The 20,821-nt window shown below is 37.6% G+C and overlaps 2 protein-coding genes across 3 annotated transcripts in view; one reads left to right on the top strand and one right to left on the bottom strand.

Moving 5' to 3' along the window:
• Positions 1 to 264: 264 nt before the first annotated feature.
• On the bottom strand, positions 265 to 5,461 carry LOC132195502 (ATP-dependent RNA helicase me31b). Its single transcript, XM_059617525.1, has 10 exons — positions 5,308 to 5,461; positions 3,969 to 4,223; positions 3,836 to 3,914; positions 3,457 to 3,691; positions 3,130 to 3,273; positions 2,976 to 3,070; positions 2,672 to 2,923; positions 2,287 to 2,467; positions 1,907 to 2,118; positions 265 to 1,848 (listed from the first exon to the last, which is right to left on the bottom strand). The coding sequence occupies exons 2-10, from the start codon at positions 4,019 to 4,021 to the stop codon at positions 1,768 to 1,770; spliced, it is 1,332 nt and encodes a 443-aa protein (XP_059473508.1). The 5' UTR covers positions 4,022 to 4,223; positions 5,308 to 5,461; the 3' UTR covers positions 265 to 1,767.
• A 9-nt stretch (positions 5,462 to 5,470) lies between these two features.
• Positions 5,471 to 20,821, top strand: part of LOC132195500 (apoptosis-resistant E3 ubiquitin protein ligase 1) — a 29,856-nt gene continuing 14,505 nt past the window's right edge. Inside the window, exons 1-2 of one of the 2 annotated variants that reach the window (XM_059617521.1) lie at positions 5,471 to 5,652; positions 6,081 to 6,390. In XM_059617521.1, the coding sequence (XP_059473504.1) occupies positions 6,105 to 6,390 (286 nt within the window). In that variant the 5' untranslated portion in view covers positions 5,471 to 5,652; positions 6,081 to 6,104. Of the gene's footprint in view, positions 5,653 to 6,080; positions 6,391 to 12,907; positions 13,797 to 20,821 lie in introns of those variants that run through there. The other variant, XM_059617522.1, reaches the window with a different exon arrangement.

Raw genomic sequence — 20,821 nt, 5'->3', positions numbered from 1 at the left:
ATTTCAATTCAAATAAATGTCAAATGTGAGGAATAAGATACAATTCAAATTTCCTAAACCAATTTCGATAGAAAATAAAAATGTATGTTTAATTATTAATTGCTCTTCGCATAGGAGCGATTTTTTTCAATTTTTTTTTCAGTTTCCTGAAATACATAACTTGGAATGTAGCCAAATGGTATCTTTTCAACTGATATGGTTCCGAGACTTCAAAAGACAATTTTGATTTGAAAATCAGTCCCTCCCAACAAATTGCACCCCCAGTGGCCCTAATTTTGATTTTTGGTGTTTTTCGAACAACTTTTGAATAATAAGAAAATTCCAATAAAAAAAAAAAATACAATATGTTTAACTTTCAATCGTGTAGGGCCACACACACGATCAAATTTTGTTCCAGCGCAACATTTAGGCCGGTAAAGAAAAAGCAATAATGTCAGCCAATAAACTGATTTTTAAAATTCTTCGTCTGCTTAGTTTTTTTTCTTTTGTATCAAGTGGATACTTGAATAATTGATTTTTGCCTTGGATCTCTGTTTGAGAAATTACAGGTACTGATGCCTCCCTCGTGCTGTCACCAGCAACTTTAACAATCACTTCACATGAGCACCTCGATATTTTCCCCGTCTGGAATTTCAATGGACCCATGACTAGCTCCCTGGTTGGATTTCAAGGGTAGCTTGAGACCCGGATCTAACATTGGTCGCTCCGTTCAATCACATGGTAAATTTTTTAACTTGCATTCTCCCACTCGGCATTCACCCTGCACACGCGCCCGATGAATTTTCTCCTTGCACAAAACAGGAGTCCTCATTTGATAATCGACAGTCTTAACGCACTCTCACTCTCTTCGTTAGCTTAGAGCTGCTTGGAAGGCAAATCCACGTTTGTTTTCTGGCTGGCTGCAGCTCCGCGACTGGTAACAGTCCGCTATCACTGTCCCAAGAAGTGCGTTTTGCACGTCAACACGTTTTTTATCATTCATTTTTTAACACTTGCTGGTTCACTCATTGGGAGAAAGACATTTTGTATATTAAATACACTCTTTGAAAAGGACAGCAATTCCTTATCGAGAACAGAACACTGCCAGTGATGCGGAGAACAAATGGCATATATTTAAGTGGAGATCCAAGGACTAAGTTCGAGATGTTTGTTTCGAAATGCAAAATAATAAATACGTGTCAAATCATTCTCAAAACCCCGCAGTTTTTCTCCATCTACTATTTGCAAAGAGTTGCTGTCCTTTTTTTATATATAAAAATAAATTTACAAAACTACCAGTTTTACAATTCTTTGCACCAACAGCAATAGCACGAGCCAAATTCATTCGCTTCTTATATTTAACACGTTGCTCGACTGCATCCATCCCACGACAACTTGACCATGAAATTGAAGCGTGAGATTGCAGTTGGTGCAATGAGAGACAGTCTAAGTTGTACCATTAACAAGCCACAGCAGCAATTTGAATGTTTTCATTTTTTAAGCCCTCTCTGCGGACAATGTATAAAATTAAATGTGTGGGTTTGTTTAGCGTGTATAAAAATTTTTCCATCTGATTTCATCATGACAAGAGTTTTGTGGCTTGAACGGTTAAGTATCGTCATTTTGAATTGTTTTAGTGAATCGTGTTCCGTCAAATACTGAAGTATGTACACCTATTGCAGTATCCGTATCTTTTCTCTTTGAATAACAGAGTTGGACTTTTTAACTTATCCAGAGTGTATGATTGGTAGGTTTCGTAGATGTTTGTGGAAGGTTGCTGCCCGTCTCTTATGAACTAGCATTGGTAGTGGTGCCTTCTTCGTTTTCCCCAAAGTCGAACTTGGCCACATACAGAGAGGGATCAATAACCTGAAAAAGAAATGTGATTATAGACCTTCTATAAAATTGCAAAATTTTTAAAGTCTACCTTAGGTATGGGCTTGATCTCCGTGCCAAGTTCTTGTTCGATTCTGTGCAGAGCAAAGCGGTCCTCATATGTGATGAGATTGATGGCAATACCAAGGTGGCCGAATCTACCAGAGCGGCCAATCCTGTGCAGGTACGTCTCAGCCATCTTGGGGAAATCAAAGTTGATCACAACATTGACTGCTTGCACGTCAATGCCTCGAGTAAAAAGATCTGTTGAGCAAAATAAAGATTTTAGTACCAATAAATATAAGAAATCTGGGATTGAGGCTCTTGAAAAAAATTCAGATACTATCTAGCAGAAAATCATTGAACGAAGCCTCACTGCTTAAAAATGCATCATGATGGACAACCATCAGATAAAACTAAAAATTGATTTACCTGAGCACACCAAATTTCTGCACAGTCCAGCACGGAAGTCATGGAACACCCTGTTGCGATGCGCTTGTGCCATCTTGGCATGGATGTAGTAACAACAATAACCGAGCTCCGTAATCTTTTTGGCAAGAAGCTCCACTCGTTGTGTCGAGTTGCAGAAGATTATACTCTGGTTGATTTGCAGCTAAAAAAAAAATACCTTAAGTTAATAACTGCCCAAACGAGATTTTGTGTGAAATTGTACGAAAGGTGAAATGACCACTACAAAGACATTGCAGCAGCTTTGGATTTTCGTTTCAATTTTGCACCCTCTCAAAGGACAAAATCTAAATTTTGCCACATCAATGATCAGGTGCTAGTCACAGAAACAGATAAATGGCAGACTCACTTTGGAGAACAAAGTGTTGAGACAGTGAACTTTTTGTCTTTCCTGGACAAATGCATAGTACTGAGTGACTCCTTTTAGTGTCAACTCCTCCATCAGGTTGATCTCGTAGGGGCTCTTCAGGTGCTTATCCATGAAGTTCTTGACAGTGAGTGGGAAAGTTGCCGAGTACAAAAGGATCTGTCTTTCTTTGGGCAACTTTGCAATAACCGTATCAAGCATTCCTTTGAAGTCTTGCGACAGCAGCTTGTCAGCCTGCAATAAAAAAATTAATCTCAAAATTAAAAAGCAAAAGTTTCAAACATACCTCATCTAAAACGAGGACTCTGCAATTGTCCATGTTTGCCACCTTTTTCTCCATCAGATCCAAAATGCGCCCTGGTGTTGCAATGACCACTTGTACTAAAATTGAAAACAAAATACTTGAAACTTTGTTTATTATACTTTATGGCTAATTTTACCTTTCTGGAAGATTCTCATGATGTCATCACGCAAATTCGTACCACCGGTTGTGACCATGACCTTAATATTCATGTGTTTAGCAAGCTCAATACAAATCTGACTAGTCTGAAGAGCCAACTCACGCGTTGGCACAATCACAAGGGCTGTAAAAAGAATAATTAAATAGATTCATATCAGCTGTGCTAGAAAGTTCAGTGAACTATTGCAAAATATTTTTTTCGATTATCAGAATCGGATATGTCATCGAGAAATGCGATGAGGGGGAATCTATCTCATCATGCAGACAGAATCAAAGCATCTCGAGTGAATGCGGACGAGCTTCTCACCTTGGATAACCTCCTTTTTAGGGTCGATATTTTCCAGAACCGGGATGCAATAAGCACCGGTCTTTCCCGTGCCGTTCTTGGCCCTGGCGAGGACATCTTTGCCAGTCAGTGCAATGGGTATGCTGGCTTCTTGGATAGGGGAGGGTTTTTCCCAACCTTTTTCAAAGATACCCATCAGCAGCTCTCGCTTCAAACAAAACTCTTCAAACTCGTTGCCTCTTGTGTCAGTTACGTCCTGTTTGAAGAAATTTGTAATTTGTTAAATTAAAATAAAGGTCGTTTATAAGCCAAGCCAATAAAAATTTCAACAATTAGATTTTTGTTGTCATAATTCTATGAATATTTTGATTTTTGGCTACAATTATTAATAAATACTCACACTAGTCTTAATTCTTTTATCCTTAGGAGGAATCTTGAGCTTTGATTTCCATCCAAGGTCATCCATCTTTTCGGAATCCCTGATTAAGCGCAAAACTTAGTTGAAAATACGGAATGATTAAGATAAACCATACATTTTGCTCAGTGTGTGGTTTGTACTGTTCAAGTGAGTTTCCGTCATCATCATGAGAAGCTTTTGGTTGATGCGGCTATGCTATAGCCCGAATCAAAATGATTTAAAAAAACAACACCAAGACAGGTGATGGCTACGAAGAAATAAAATGGCAAAGGTTCTTCCTGTGGTTATCGAAAGTGGTGCATCCACTTGATAATGCAAGACAAAACCGCTGCTGCTGATCGATTGGTGCGATGAGTTTTCAGTATATGCCCTGAAATCAAAAGATAAAAATGCAACCAAGGTCAGAACAAAGTCAAGTGAGAGAAATTTTATTTGAATCCAGGGAATTCAAGAAATGCAGGGAAACATTCAGGCCAGCCCAAATGCCATTTGCAGATAATAAATTTATTGCACAGACTTGTTAGACATCCGCAGAAACCGTCGAACTAGAAATTTTAAGCAAGAATTGCTAGGATTCTTAAGAATTTTACCCATTACGAATGGTAAAAGCCTAGTTCGAATGAGAGGAAATGAATTTTGCGGATTAAAAATATCATTTGACATGAAATCGTAGTAAATTTAATTACATTTGGCATGTCATTGATCTAAAAGAAAAAGGTCTTGTCGCTACTTTATAAGAATTCCTGAATTCGAATGCCAAACTGGCATGTGGCGTGACGTATGTAGGGAAAGCGAATTAAATTAATTGTGTTACAAATACCGAAAAAATGTTTAAACGAAAAGATCATAATACGCATCAATTGACAGGGAACTACTTTTCCCTCGGACAGAGATTGCTCCTCTCTCTCTAGGCAACGTAATGCTGAGCCTGTTTAGAAATTCTTCTGGACGGAATTATCCTAATTTAACATCTGTTTAATAACGACACGTAAAGAACACAAATGCAAAATCAAAAGCGGACACGATAGCAAGATTGATATGCAAAATCATACCGTTAGGGAAATGACGATTGTATGTGTATGTAAATAATATTGGTATAGCCTAGAAGAGACGAAATTCGGACGGCTGAAGTGGGTCGAGTTTATAATGAATCGACGAATTATTTCGAAAAAGTCATAGAAAAATCTTGTTAAGATGGATTAAAATGTGAATTAACGCAAAAAGGCCGTCCCTGGAGCGGATGATTCGAGATAATTTGAACCCTCGGTACCTCGGTGCATTAAAGATGGCGAACGACGTCAACCAAACACTTAGCGCAAACGGCGTTCGCCGTAAGTGGGCACTTTACAATGAAAATAAGCAAACCACAAATTGAAAGAATCGTTCATTGGAATAATGAAGACGTAAAGCACGGGAAATTGGGAAATATAAACGGGAAAAACTCGGAAAATTACCTGAAATGACATAAATAAACAGCGTTTCTCCGACTACTTTCTAGCTCGTCGTTTGCTGAACTGGAAATTTACGAGAGCGCGGAGAGGGGAAGTGGGGGAGATCGGGCCGTGATTGGTCGAGGAGAGGGACTGGATTCGGGCGAGTAGTGACGCCACGAGACGAGCGGGCGCCACGCGAACTTGAGCCAAAACAATCCTATCCCGTCTTCTGCAGCCTCCGTCCGACTTGCATGACGTTTGTCTGAAAAGCCCTCAGGTTCTGCGGAGGTTGAACTAGCAATGAGAGTCGTCCGGATCCAGTCTGTGAGAAGAGAGGGGGACGTGATCCTCGCGCAAATCTAGCAGGTGAAAAATCGCGCTGTCAATTCCAAGCTCGTCCAGCTCTTTTTGCACAGTGTGCAATTTTTGCGGTGAAGATTTTCCTAGTTTTTTTATATGTTTAGCCACGCAAGCAGAAACGTAAATCTAAAATTTATTTTTAATGCCATAATCATTTTTTAAAAATTAAATAATTTGCAATTAACAAGAATGAATCTGAGGTAAAATAATCAAATCTCTAATCTCTAAAGTCGGAAGTGGTTGACCTAAAACATTATTTTTTATCTGTATAATTAAAAAACGTGTAGTTAATGCTAATATTTCTTACTTGAAATGATATTCAGTCTATTTTTGAAGCAAAAAAAAAGTAATACATATAAATGCACAAAAATTTTAACCCAGAATCAAATTACGAATAATTTATTGTTTATAATTATTTGTATTTTTTTATTCAGGAAAGGGGTTCAAGTGTGTGGGCAATGCAACGTGAGCGAGGAGCAATGCCGCACCACCACCACCATCACCACCACCCTCACACGCACCATCGGCTGTCAAGCAGCAGGTCACTATCGAGACCTAGGTCAGGGACTCGGCCGAAGCACTACGCTGCCGAGTGGGCCCTGCTGATAACTCTGGTCCTTGGTCTCCTGTGGGTGGTCGTCAAGGGCAAAGTTGAAGAGGCAACTGCCCGCCAGGACACAGAGGCAGACCTCTGGCTTCAGGAGAATGACCTGCACGGCCTACAGGACTCTTTCAGCAAGGCTGGTGAGTCAAATTTTATTTTTATTAAATTAAGAAATTTTGAATTGGGACATTGTTAAAAGAAATTTAAGTGTATGAAATTGATGGTGAATATTTTTTTTAATTCCAAATAAATGCAATGCAGAAATTGAAATGATCAGATTCAATATCGCAAGAAGAGAAACTTTTTCTATATTTACGCAAAACATAAATTTTCACGGTGATTTGAATTTAAAGTCCGCTTTTCCTCGATGGGTTTTGTGAGTTGTTTATTGTTTTAGAAAAACAACTCATCATAGGAAAGCCATTCAAATGGCCATGAATCAACCCTTGATCGTGAAATTCTAGTACAAAAATGAAATTTTCATTCATTTCCAATAAAAATTATTGAAGAAGAATTGATATACAATCGTAGTAAATCACAGTAAATAATGGAACTAAAAAAGTTAAGTTCAGTTTTAATATATTAATCTTTACTTTAACAAATAATTATCCATTTTTTTTTTTTTTTGAACATTTTATATATTTGAAGAAATTGACACTCGAGGAGATGATCTAAGTGAAGAACTCGGGCTTATTCAAAAACAATTTTTTACAGCGAGCCTGAGTTCTTCACTTCCAAGATTTTCTTACAATTTTTATTTACGATATTTTGTACAATAGTCAATTTTATCACTATTGATTAATATTTTATTTTTGCTGAAAGTACTAAACAAACTGTTGATCAAATTTTTATTTACTGAAACCATCATGCACATGTTTACATACTTGTACAATGCGAATTACGGCGCTTACGTAATTTGATTTGCATGCCAAGTACAAATTTGAACTCGAAAAGTTGCACGCTCCGTGCCATGTCATTTAATCGTGCATAATATTTATAATGTGTGCTCAGTTGAGTTTATTCCTCGCTGACCTAGGACAGAATCGCTGTAACGCACGCGACCAACCCCTGCGATCGGTCTTGGCCAGTTGTTGCCTGCAACGTTCCTCATTTAGAATGTGCGATAACAAAATAAATAATACGACAACAAACTAAACTGCAGAGTAAATAACGCTGATGCATAATTAAACTGGGTGTCAGCTGAAACTGATGTTTGCTATTACAGATCCTTACTCAACTCTCACGCTAGCTGCAGAAGAATTGCGAAATTCCAATTTGCTTTTTTGTGGAGGAATTTAGATGGATTAGAACATTTTGTTCAAGGCATAAATGCAATGCTCAAAAATAAAACAATTAAAAAAAAAACAGTAATGGAAACAAATGGGGCTCAAAGAAATTTAAAGATAAATATAATTATTCACAATATAAAACAAAAATGTTTTTCTAGCAAATTTTACAAATAATTTTCATTTACAATTCTGCTGGTACATTTTTCCAAATTACGATGCTCATTAAAGGAGAGGCTTTAGCAAAAGAAAAACAAATAAATAAATAAAAATCGGTTGGATCATTTATTATTGTAATTTTTCTCTACATTGGTTTGTAGATTTCCTGTTCCAAGAAGACGTAGTACGAAAAATTGAATTTATTGGGAGAACTTTTACTTTTTTTTTTTTTCAAATTTAATAATTTTGAAATTTAATTTTGTTTCTTGAATTTTCTAAAATAATTTTCTTCTCAAAATAGGCCCGATCAGAAATGATAAAAATATCAGAAAATCACGTTTATATCACCCCAATTAAGATAGAAAAATCTAATAATTATGTCAGTTGACATAAAAAAATTACATTTGGGAAACGGTTGAGAAGTTCTATTTACAGTGTAGATATCACAAGCTCCTCGTTTTGCAACAGTTGTGAAATGAATGAAGTAATTTTTTAATTATTAAACACTTTTAGAGAGGGATATATTTGTTTATCATTATTGAAAGAAAAAAATCAATTTAATTACCGTTTCTTCACATTTTAATTTTTTTTCTTCATTTATTGTGAATAATAAGCACAATAATTTATGTCAGGTAAAACAAAAAAACTATCATTTTTTTTTCATCTTCTTTATTAAAATTGCTGCTTATTTTTCCACCTTGTTACAATCCATTGTTCATATTCAATTGTTGATACCAATTTAATTAAAAAAAGAGAATTGTTGGAAAAAAACGACACTACCACTAGCAAGAATTTTGCTAAAACTCACGAGATAAAAAAAATACCCCATCTGCGGTTGAGCCTTGGTTGACTAAGTTTTTGTTCACAAATTTTGTCAACCTGAAACCTGAATAACAATTCTTTAAAAGTGGCCGATTGAAAAGTTTATGTCACTAAACTCGATTTGAACAAGCTTTTTGATCCGTTACGAGTGAAAGGCATTTGACAATAGCCCAATAAAATGTATTATTGCTTCCGTCACGCGGTTTTAAATTCCGCCCGGCGCGGTTGCTTTCACTCATCAGCCAGCCAGCCGAGCCAAAACTTTTCAAATTAAAAATGCTTCTTCGCATTTTCTTGCAATAATCCTCACAGCGGAAACGATAAAAGCAGACGAGAGTGGTGCATTAACGATAGTAATAATCAGAGTGATTGGCAGCGTGACGCCGCCGCCGCCGTCTGTCGCTGATAAAAGGACGCGTCCTGTGGCTGATAGGAGCGCACCGCGTCCTTCCTGCTGCAGATGCACCCTCTCTTGGAGGGATGCTGCGCCGCGATCGATCGGCGGGTCGGTCGACTGCGGCCGCGAGGGTTCGCAGCTCCTCGCGCGCGCCTCCGTGTGCAACCCCCGATTTTGGCACCGGCTCAATTAGGGGCCCCCTCTGGCCCACTTCGCCGCCGACAGACGCCGCGAGCTTGTGAAACGCGCCCGCTCAATTGAACAATCTGAGAAAAACTGGTGCCGTTTTCGCTGCAGCCCGCCAAGCCAAAGCAGGGTTCTTTGTTGCTCGAGCCGCGCCGATTGGTGCACCCAGGTGGTGGGCGAGAGAAATTATTTTTCTAAATTTTTACAAGTATGCTGATGGTTTGTTTTTTAATTTGTAATTCATAAATTGGAGAAATTTTAATTAACAAATATATATAAGATCTGAATAATTTAATTTAATGATTTAATTTAACGAGCTTTTCATAGCATTAGAAACAGCCTTGGTTTCAAATTATTATTCAACTTTTTGTTTTTAATTCTGGCATTTCAATTTATTGATTCCATTTCCCAGCAATTAGTCAGTTATTATAAAATTAGTATAAAACTATCTTAATTTTATAATTAACTCTGGCCAATGGTTTACGACAAACTAATTTCAATATTATTAAGATAATGATAATATTAAAAATAAAATTTAGGAATCTAAAATATTTATTAACTTTTCAAATTTGATTATTTCAATCGCAACTGTATTCTGAATTTGCAAAAACGCACTCTGTCAACATTTTGGCTCCAAGGCAGCAGATAATGAGAGGGAAGCGTTCAATAAAACCGCGGAGCGCTATTGTTTGCCCTGCTTATTTAATTTTCATGAGCGCCGCCAATAATGCCGCTGCGAGCTCCAACTGCAAATCCATTTCATGATTTATTCAGCAATCTCCCTTTTTCTGCGCGTTCATTTCCAAACTTTGGTGGCCCAATAACTCGACACTCGTAGCGCGGCTAATCTCCATAACGGCTGGCCAATGTAAGCAGCAGCGCTCTGCTTATTGACTCGCTCGTCTCTCATTCCACGAGCTGGATCATTGAACCATCCGCGTTGATCTGCATAAACATATATAAATGCAATACCCAGAGAAAAATAAATGCTTGTGAAACTATCCCTACTAATACGAACATCGCAGAAGAAGAAAGACCAACAGTTTTTAGGAAAGAATTCAATCAATAATAAATTTGTTCGGAAAAATAGAAAATAAACATCTAACAGGAAGGACTCTTACCAGAATTGTTAATATCTTGAAATGAAACCATAATATTAGAAATTGTAACTTCAGCTTTTCACATTATGTATTAAATGTCAGAACTTGCAAGCGAGCTAAAATTTGAAAAGTTCCTTTTTAATTATAATTCTGTATTTCTTTCTGTGGATTATTTTTTCAAAGAGAGCGGCAAATTTCACATACAGGATGGTGTGAGATTAATTTTTTTGGTCTGTTACACTTTTGCTAATCTTGGCGAAAAATATAATTGCATCTGGTGGCACGGAATTCGCACAAGGAAAGTAAAAAGTACGCTGAGTAATCCAAGCAGAGCGACACGCATTTATAGCAGAATCGCGATTGTTGCGTGCAAAACAAAAATGGTTTATTGTTATGGCGATTTCCTTGAATGAAACGACGGCGAAATGTTAAAGGGAAATGAAAGTAGTTTGCTCTATTTTAAGGAGACGTGCTGAACTCTCTGCAATGCGAAACACGTCTCCATCCAGTTGAGGTCATGCACTTGTACCCAAAACGTGTTTCAACAATATTTCATCGAAAGAACATAATTATTGAAGACAGAAATGATCATTTACAAATTTTTTCAAATTTTTAATATCAATCTTTAAGCGAAAAAAGACAAGAAACATGTTGAGACGGCTAAAGGAATTAAATTATAAGTCAAATTTGAACTAATTTTTATCGAAATACATAATTACGTCTCATTGTAACAAAAATAATAATTATTAATATTTTTACTGGTGTCAAATATTACTATATATTTATCATTCTTCTTGTAAGTTCACATTTCTTGCATTTCTTAACTAAAAGAGCCACCATTAGATAAAAAATATAACCAACATAACTTCTTCCAAGGCTTACAAACAATTTAATCTTTTCAACTATGTATTAAATTAATATAAAGAAAATTTATGGAAGTGAAGAACTTGGGCTTTTTCCTTGTGTAAAAAAAATGTTTTTAATCCAGTTTTCGTCACGGTCTGCGACCCTATTACGTATGAGCAAAAAGGGTTGGTACTTGAATTTTTTAGTTTAAAGTTTTTTTATTTTTTTTTTTTATAAAAATAGTGGTTTTTCTATTTGCTTATTTTTTATATTTTCCTTGCTCATCAAATAGGGTCGATCGTGCCGTTTTTGAATAAAAAGAATTTTTACAACGAGGAAAAAGCCCGAGTTATTCACTTTCATGATCATCTCCTCGAATGTCAATTTCTTCAAACAAATTAATTTTTATTGTTGCTTCCGCTTTGAGAATATTTCTGTCAATGCAAATAATAGGCCAAATTTCCACCATTCTCATACCAGCTGCAATGTATGAAGAGTCGAATTTAGAGCACGTCATACTTGAACTTTAATTCAAAACCGCGCACAAGCCCGGCTCTCAGCAGCGGCACCATAAATCTGACATGCTTCTTCCAAGTGGATGTCGCGTTTAGCGGCGAGTAATGCAGACGATAATGGCCTTCTTGGCGCAAACAAAGCCCGGCGAATCAAGTGTCGGGGTTGAATTGTGATCAAGCGCCACCGTGGGCACCTCCGTCGGCGGCGACGAGGAAAAGCGGCCCTCTCGAGATCATTCAATCGCAATCTCACAAAACACTCTTTATTGAGCCTTAACTGGGCCAATCCGCCGCTCGGTCTTAAAAAGAAGCATCCGACGGGGACGCTTTGCAGATTAGAATTCATGAGCCGCCGCCGCCGATTAACCTTGCTTGCACAATCTCAGGATGCCGACCCCATTTTTTCCCTTTATTCTGAAGCACTTGATGAGACAGCAGAGACGCCGCATTGCTTAAAGTCAGACTACCTGGAGGGCGCATATTATGTCTTTGAAGCAGCTTTGATGTGATATTAATAATATTGTCGCAGTGGAAGCATAATTTACAATGTTCGCCTTTTTTACATTTTTTGTACACCTTGATTTAAATAATCATAGCGGGTTGTGCAATTTTCTAATCAAACTTAAATTTAGTAAAAAAAATTTCGTGGTTTGTTTAGGAGAACCGAATAAAATTGATGCATGGAAGTGAAGAACTCGGGCTTTTTCCTTGATGTATAAAATTGTTAAAACCAAAACTGGTAGAGCCGTTCAATTTTTTACAGCGAGGAAAAGCTAAAGTGATCATCTCCTCGAGTGTCAATTTCATCTCATTCAATTCATTATGTCGTGTTGTTTGAATTATAATTATTACATTAATCAATTTTTAGAATTTCTAAGCATAAAAATTTCATGGAAATGAAGACTCGGGCTTTTTCTCGTTGCAAAAAATTGTTTATATTCAAAAAACAAACGGCTCTACCAGTTTCGGTCACGGTCTGCGACCCTATTTCATGAGCAAGAAAAAATACAAAAATCAGCAAATTGAAAAAACACCACATTTTAAAAAAAAAAATTAAAATCTTAAAAACCAACAGCGAGCAGCGCGTTTGCTCATGAAATAGGTTGGTACCTGAATTTGTTAGTTTTTAAGATTTTAATTTTTATTTTAAAATGTGGTGTTTTTTCAATTTGCTGATTTTTTGTATTTTTCTTGCTCATGAAATAGGGTCGCAGACCGTGACCGAAACTGGTAGAGCCGTTTGTTTTTTGAATAAAAACAATTTTTTGCAACGAGTAACAGCCCGAGTCTTCATTTCCATGATCATCACCTCGAGTGTCAACTTCTTCAAACAAATAAAAATTTCAACTCATGAATTACGCCTGCAGTCCAAAACCTAGACAGAATACTGTATTTTCTAATAAAACAAGAAAGGATTTAGAAAAAACCCCATCAAGGAAAATTCAAATTTAAAATCAATCTTCACAACGTAAATTTATTTACATTTTATAAATTTAATTATATTTCGTTGCACAAAACACGACCAGAACATTCTGAAAGTTCAAGTAGCCGACGGAAAAAATCTTTAGATCTTTGATTATACAAATGTACCTTTTAAAGGAACGTTTTAAAAAGAAATTCAACCGAAATTAAAATAATTCCTGCAAAGCATACGTCAATCTGCTTTGAGAAAACAGCAAAGCAATCGGCACGTCAATCTTAAAAAGCAAAAACGCAAAACGCGGCGTGCGTCACCCGCAACCCTAATCTCAGAGTTCACCGTTTTCTTAATTCGCTTCTGAAAACGGCGGTGACGTCAAAGGGGCAAAAGTCACGAAGAAAGGTGCACACACGCGAGGGTGGAGGTCGTGAGTCGTTTTGTTGTGGTGCACGCCACGAGCACGAGAGCGGCGCCCGCCGATGAGATTTGCTGCGGCGGCTGCGCCACTCGCTGGGCTGCTCGCGGCGGATCTGCTCTCTGTGGCTGCGCCGCGCGCTTCTCTCGCCAGTGGCTCTCGACGCGCCAGCCTGACCGACCCGCCTCGACCTCCGACACGTGCCAGTCTAGCGTCGGACGCATGTCGGCCGTGCGGGGGTGCAGCGTCCGTGTTCCTCGGAGGCGGTGATATGTCTCAGCCGCCGCGCCACCCTCACCCTTCCTACTCCTCATTCTTCTCGCCACCTTGCCCTGAGCGTCTCTTCGCCCTCTGCCAACCCCCTGCGCGTGAGACATGCACGCGTCCACCTCTTCTTCAGGTAAACCAACCTCTTATTTTCAAATTCGTTGTAATGTAGATTCAAAAAAGTGTTTTTTTGTTATTAAAATTTAATGACGCATTATGCAATTCCGCTACGACGTTAAAAAATAATCAATTTCTGCAAATATAAAAATATTTAATCACATATATATAACCAAAATTGTACTGTTTTTTAAGGTGAAGTTTTATCTGATTTTTTAAAATGAAATATTTTACAAAACTCGAGCAAAATTGTTTTTAGCGGCAGATTCCATTGAATCGACATCGATTGCCATAAATGAGCTTTTGGACTTTATAAGTGGCAAAGTCCATGTTTAATTGATAGTAAAAATTACTTGTAATAATTAAAAAAAATGGTTCATTAAAATATTCATAGCAGTGAGCGCTCTTTTGCAAAATTTTTAAGAAAAATAAAAGCTGTTATTATATTTATAGTTATATAAACTTTAAAACAGAATTGTCCTAGAAGTTAATTAAATTTTTCCCGTGGTCCCAATGCATTCTATTTAAAATTTTCTTAAAAGTTGGTAAACACCCTTTGGGTTTTGAGAAGTATGATTTATTCAAATATTTCTGATTTATGTGTGTTGAAATTTTAATCATTCTTTTTCATAGTCCAAACAAATAATATATTAGTCGATATTTTGATATTCTATGGAATCTTCCGCATTTGAAAATATTGATTATTTTTATTATTGTTTTTCATTTGTCCAATTTTTTTACGTCACATTTTTTAAATTCAAATGTTTAAAACAGTTTATTTGAAAAGACAAAAATTTATTTGGACAAAACGGCACCACAACCAACGATAATTTTGCTTAAACTTCCAAGATCAAAAAGACCCAATCCGCTGCAGTGATTAGTCTATATATTTTTTAGAAATGAATTTCCATGTTGGCATGTACCTGACTAAAAATTTTATTAATTCAGTTCTTGTTATTCTCAGTGGCTAGAATTTGTTTAACCCGTTTGATTTAGACTGATCAAGTCGTATACATACGCATAAAAACATGTTTTTATGCGTATAATAACAATTCACACACAAACACACGACCGTTTTCCCCAGTTTAATTTGTATACCTCTGGGTTTTCCTTGCCTGCTATACTCTCGGTGCAGCGGCGGCGGTTTTGTTAAAATTTGTTCTCTGTCGCGTTTCGTGGTTTCGCGTCTGTTAAGTAAAGTGAAATAATGCTCGCTGTCGCCGCTAACTTGTGCTCGGCGAGAATAGCCAAGCTTTTGAGATTTATTATTGTCTCGAGAAATAAATGGATTCTGTCAGGCGAACGAGCATTCATATTTTGAAACTCGCAGGCTGTGTGTTGGTTGCATTATTTGGCGGAGAAAGAGGAGAATCGGCGCAAAAAAATTAATTTCACTAACAATGGAAAATATTTTTCCACTAAGAAAGAAAGGTCACAGTTTAAAACTTAAAACACGCATATTATTGTAAGGTTAACACAGCAAATCATGATTACGGCCAAAAAGCGCTTTCTCGAACCGGCCATAAAACAATCTGGAAATTTACAGCCGCACAAACGCGAGCGCTGATGCTTGTATAACGAGTTAATTTTCAGTTTTACGCGCCAAAAAAACGTTGAGCCAGCACGCACACGTTGATTAATTTTGTTTGCCTGACACTTGACCTTTCGAGAGCTTTATTCCTCTTAAATTAATTCGCTCAGACAGCATATTTTATGCCGAGTTAATTACCAGCCAAATAAATTATACACCAAAAGAAATTTCCACATGGGACCTGACTAATTTAATTCGCGTGCCAAAAATTGTATTTCGCGGCACGCAGGCCGGAAAACGAAATTACATAATGTACCGTCTGAATATTTCATAATTTAATAAGGACGAGTCACGGCAACTCGGTATAATTGGGATTAATTCTAAGCACCGTCGTTCGGATCGATTCTTAATCGGATCAGCCGGAAAAAAGCGGGCGTCGGAATCGCTCAATTAGTGAGCCTCGAGGCAGCCAAATAAATGGATCGACACTTCTTTTTCCCGTCAACGCGCCTCGCAGTTTTTGCTTTTTCTCGAATTCAATCGGCGCGTCCGGCGGCCTGCTTAGCATTCAGAAACTTTTCGTTCGCAGAGTTTTTCTTCGCTTCAAGCCGCGTCGTGCACGTGAATGCCATTGATTGATTGAGCTCCATGAATGATGTATGGCGAGTGGGCGACCAACCTTCTCTCTTCGCCCTGTTTTCTTTTCGCCGCCGGTTTTTTGCTCAACAGAAACCGGCTGCTCAAATGACACCGCTAAGCTCACTAATGTCCAAAATTGTGCCATGGAAAATAAATCCAAGTCATTAAAAGGTTGCAAATTTGCAAATAATATACAAAGAAACGATGATGATAAAAATGAAATGAATATCAAGGGAAACAACTCAAATATCAAGTAGAAAATAACTTTTATTTTAAAGAATCGTTATTATATTGTTTTTTTTTTCATTTTAAAACTTAAATATCGCATGTTAATTATCATGAAAAATTTCAAAATTTGTAAAAAAAAGGGCTTCTTAGAATATAATTTTGCGTCAAGGAAGAAATATAATAATGAGCAAGAGTCGTTAGTCACCTCTCGGTCCAGACAAGTCTCCCTCAAGCACACTCACTGGCCTTTCTCAAACGCAGCAGCTCTTAAGTTTATTTGAGCTCAGCCAGACCCTCAACTCTTTACTTGAAACAAAAAGAGCGCGTCAGTCAAGTCAAATATATAAAAAGATCCAGAAAAGTCAGAGCAACTCCCTTCCGTGTTGAGCGTAAAACATTTTGACGCGAGAGATTTTTCTTTTCTTTGCGTCTGCCTGCGAAGATGCTCATTTCGTATAGTTTGCCTCGAATGTCGCCGCGGGGTGTGCGTGACGCCGACGTTGCGCGTTTGACACACGGCGGGGTTGTTGATGCAATGAGGAAAAAGCAGCCACCCTCTGAATTAGCAATGATGCCAGCGCAGATGTGGGGCCAGGTGTCGTCGTTTAAAATAAATGCCCGTCGTCGCTCCCAAGGCGACTTGCAAATGCACCTCTCATTTACATGAGGACGTCATTAACGTAAGTGACGACGCAGAAAGGAGCGTCAAGTTCCAAGTGGATCTTTAACAAATAGACACTCGATCTAAAAAAAAAAAACGTAATTTACAAAATGAATATATGCAATGGTTCAATTTGAAGACACTTTGAGACACGCAACTATGCTTCAAAAAATTCAAATTTCTTAAAAAATAGACATAATTACAAAACTCATTGTTAGAGACTCAAAAAATTATACTGAAATAATTTTGAACAAAAATTTTTTGATTTTGTTCAATTATTGCTTTTTTTTGAAGAAATTGTCAATTAAAGGATATGATCATGGAAGTGAAGAACTCGGGCTTATTCCTCATTGTAAAAAATTGTTTTTATTGAAAAACAAATCGGCTCTAGATACCAGATTCGGTCATTGTCTGCGACCCCATTTCATGAGCAAGAAAAGTAGAGAAAATCAGCGAAATAATTTTTTAAAAGAAGGTAAAAAGATCACATTTTAACAAAAAATTCAAAACCGTAAAACTGACAAATTCAAATTTCATGAGCAAACTTTTAATTATTTGTTAGTTAGAACAAACAACTTAGAAGCTATAAATTTTTTTGTTAAAATATTTTTTCTTCAATTTGAAGATTTTTGTATTTTTTTATTTTTTTATTTTGTCATAGCTCATGAAATAGGGTCGCAGACCGTGAATGAGCTGTTTTGTTTTTAGAAAGAAAAAAAAAAAAATTTTTAAAAGGAGGAAAAGCCTGATATCTTTACTTGCATTTATTTTTGCGTTATTCTTGCTCTTGTAGGTGATAAACTGCATTGTTGAATTTATAGGGGCAGAAAATGCCTGGGGAAAATATATCAATTAACGTTATTGACACTATATTTTGCATCCCCAAAACATTTAAAATGTTCTATTTAGGTTCTTGAAGTTGTTGCTGTGGACAATTTGGGCAGTTGAGGTGATAATTTTATTTCATTATTAAAAATTTTGTTCTTTTTATTAGATTTTATTACAATAAGACAATTCCATTTTGGAAAATTAACTCTGATTAATTTTCAGCGATTTATTTAAAAAATTTAATTTCCTGATTGTGTGTCATGTTGTATCGATTCACCCTCATTTGAACCAACAAGTCAATTAGGATGTGAGAGAACTCCTGTGGCATCTGTAAATACACGCACGTTCGCTGTCTCGGCTCTTCAACTTTTCAATTGGTGCGAAGAAAAATTGGAGCGCAATGTTGGCGCCAAGTCAAAAGAAAGAGAAACACATCCGAGTCGTTATTCATCTCGTTAAACTTTTGTCCGGACCCGTCAAATCGCAAAAGTTTTTCAATCTTGAAAACGAGGCAAAGCGCACGTTTCTCTTCGCGAAGGTTGCATTGTTTTTCAAGAGGTCTTTTCCGACCTTTTCCCTCCTCAAAGTTATAAGAATTGATGCAGCGGCAACTTTTTTAGTTGCAGAATGTCCAAGGCCGCCAGACGCTTGGCACCCTGCCTACTTTGTGTGTTTTCTCTTTCGTTCTTTTTCGCGAATCTTTAGAGTTTCCCGTGTCATCTCGACGGTGCAGCTCGAGAGATTTTTATCTTGTCAGCCCGTCGCGTTTGATTCAACACTTTCTTTCTTTCTTTCTCCGCTCCCAAAGCCGGCCAAATAATTCCATAACGCTGCTTTCAAGAAGGGAATCAATATGAGAAAGCCCAACTGACCACCATCACTTCATCCCTCCGGGAACCCCCGCGCCTCCCCAGCCATCCAGCGCGCGTATGCTGTTTATTCTGTGCATTGCCGCTCAATAAAGAGCCGGTTCGCCGCAACCCTTTGCTTCTGTTCCGCCCGTCTTCTTAATTGCACTCTCACTCATGCAGTCGGTGCTCTAATTGTGCCACTCGAGTTTTGCGACTGAGGCGTTCATTGTGGGTCAAATGGAATATTGACGGCGCCACCATCTGATCGTAATTTCGCTTTTCATGGACCTTGACAACAAATTTGTTACCGCTTTATGATCAAGATCGATCGATTCGTTTATGAAATGAGATCAACTGTCTACTACAGACAAAAAATTTTAAATTTTAATCACAGTCATATAAACCGTAAGCTTAAAATAAGAGTGTTTTAATTAGTTTCATTTTGTTTAAAGAAGTTGACACTCGAGGAGATGATCATGGGAATGAAGAGAGCGGTAATTGAAGCATAATAGGCATTCAATTTGAATTCTTATGCCACTTGCATCTATGTGAATTTAAAATTCGGCTATTCAGCCAGTCCGAATTCTGAATACGCTTTGAACTTTATAAGATCAAGTTGGAATTACCTGATTCTCATTTTTTTTTCTTATAAAAGTTATAAATTCTTTTTTCTTTTGTGGCTTTAAAGTAAGAAACCTTTGAAAAGGATCAAAAGCGTAGTGGATGGTGCAGGAAAAAATCTAATTTGCCAACACACCTTTCGGCGGTGCGGCTGCAGCGCACGTTCCAAACTGCTGAAGCAACTTTTCCCAAGAAGCGTGGCCAAGGCAAAAATTTCCCCTGGGTGTTCCGCCATCGGTTCAAACTTGAGACAGGCAGCCTCGCTCTGCAGTCTGCGGCCCGCCATTCATTTCCGTTTGGCCGCGGCTTGCAATAAGTGTGCTGCACATAAGCTGAAGTTCACACGCTCGGCGTTTGATTTGTCTCGCCACTTTTACTTTCCAGCAGCTCTCATTGCATTTATTTTGTCACCCTTGAACGAAACAAACTTGGAAGCCTCTAATTTCGCGCTTGGTCGATGCGGCGTTCGCATTTGTCGCTGCAGTGGCTGATGAAACAAACACCTCATTTTGCACATTTGCCTCATTTTTCATCTCTTTGTAAGCTTTGTAATTTCTAGAATTTTCGGCCTCTTGATGGAAATCATCACTGTGAAAAGAAATTGCACAAGTAACTTTGTTTAAAATTATTAATTTTGTTTGTTTTCTTTTCAAAAACCAAACACTTAAAAAAATGTTTTTTTTTGGAAATTAAAAATTATGGCACGAAATCTTATTTGCAATGTCAATTTTAAATTTCAAAATCAATTGGTAGGAAAAAGTGCTTTAGTTGTAGGAAAATAATTTAATTTCATTTAGATGGTAATGTCGGTAATCATGTGTGAAAAACAAAATTAATTGCAACCATTCTTACAATTGAAACTTAAAAATTCCTATTTTCTATTTTTCTATTGCTTTGACCCCGTCAAGTTAAATTGTCAAGAATTATACACATTTAGCGTAAAAAAGTCAAAAGAGAAAACTTATATTTTCGCGTGTAACGTTACAAAAAAAAAAACAAAGAGACTGGCGTGTCAGTTGCAGGTCTGCGCGCGCTTATGGCTGGGAAAAAATTGGCTAGTCGGATTGCGTGGCGCATCATACTTTTTGCAGCAGATTTGCTGCTTTTCACGCAGCCCTTCCGCCGGTGAAAAAAAGACAAAGAGCAAACAACGCTGCTCTCCCGATTATTTCATCCTTTTTTTTCTGCTGAATCAATTTGATGATCGGTTTGTCCTGGATAAAGTCCAAAAGCAATATTTGCATGGCCGGCAATCGGCGTCGATTTCACGCAATCTGCCGCTAAAAACCGTGCTGCTGCAAAAGAGCACAAAAATATCCACCGACGCAATGCAGCTGTAGCTCTGTCAGAAAAAGAAAGAAAACCCGATAAAGGCGGAAAATCGCGACTGGTAATTAAATTATTCCCCACTCGGAGTCGCTCCTTTGGCGCCGCGAGGGGCAATAAAAACAGCCAGACTCTTTTTTTGCAAGTAAGTCGTAAATTAAGAGCAAAGATGCAACAAAATCCGCGTCTAGGATAATTTCATTCGCGCTTGTTTACCGGCGTAATTTGCAAAGTACACGCTTGTCGGTTGAGGGCAGGCAATTTTATTTCGCTGACTTTTAAACTTCCCCTGTGGGTGGCGAAGTAATTTTCACACACACACATGTACATACACTGTACACATCAACCGCTCAAAC

The sequence above is a fragment of the Neocloeon triangulifer genome, unplaced genomic scaffold, assembly GCF_031216515.1.
Source record: "Neocloeon triangulifer isolate White Clay Creek 2 clone unplaced genomic scaffold, ASM3121651v1 ptg000009l, whole genome shotgun sequence".
Taxonomy (NCBI): Eukaryota; Metazoa; Arthropoda; class Insecta; order Ephemeroptera; family Baetidae; genus Neocloeon; species Neocloeon triangulifer.
This window is presented reverse-complemented; position numbering and strand designations above follow the sequence as displayed.

Bases quoted from the DNA above. Each gene is read 5' to 3' on its own strand.
- LOC132195502 (XM_059617525.1), bottom strand. From the start codon at position 4,021: ATGATGATGACGGAAACTCACTTGAACAGTACAAACCACACACTGAGC. The intron at 3,692-3,835 runs GTGAGTATTTAT...TTCTTCAAACAG, and splicing joins ATAAAAGAATTAAGACTAGT to GACGTAACTGACACAAGAGG. The intron at 1,849-1,906 runs GTAGACTTTAAA...TTTCTTTTTCAG, and splicing joins AGATCAAGCCCATACCTAAG to GTTATTGATCCCTCTCTGTA.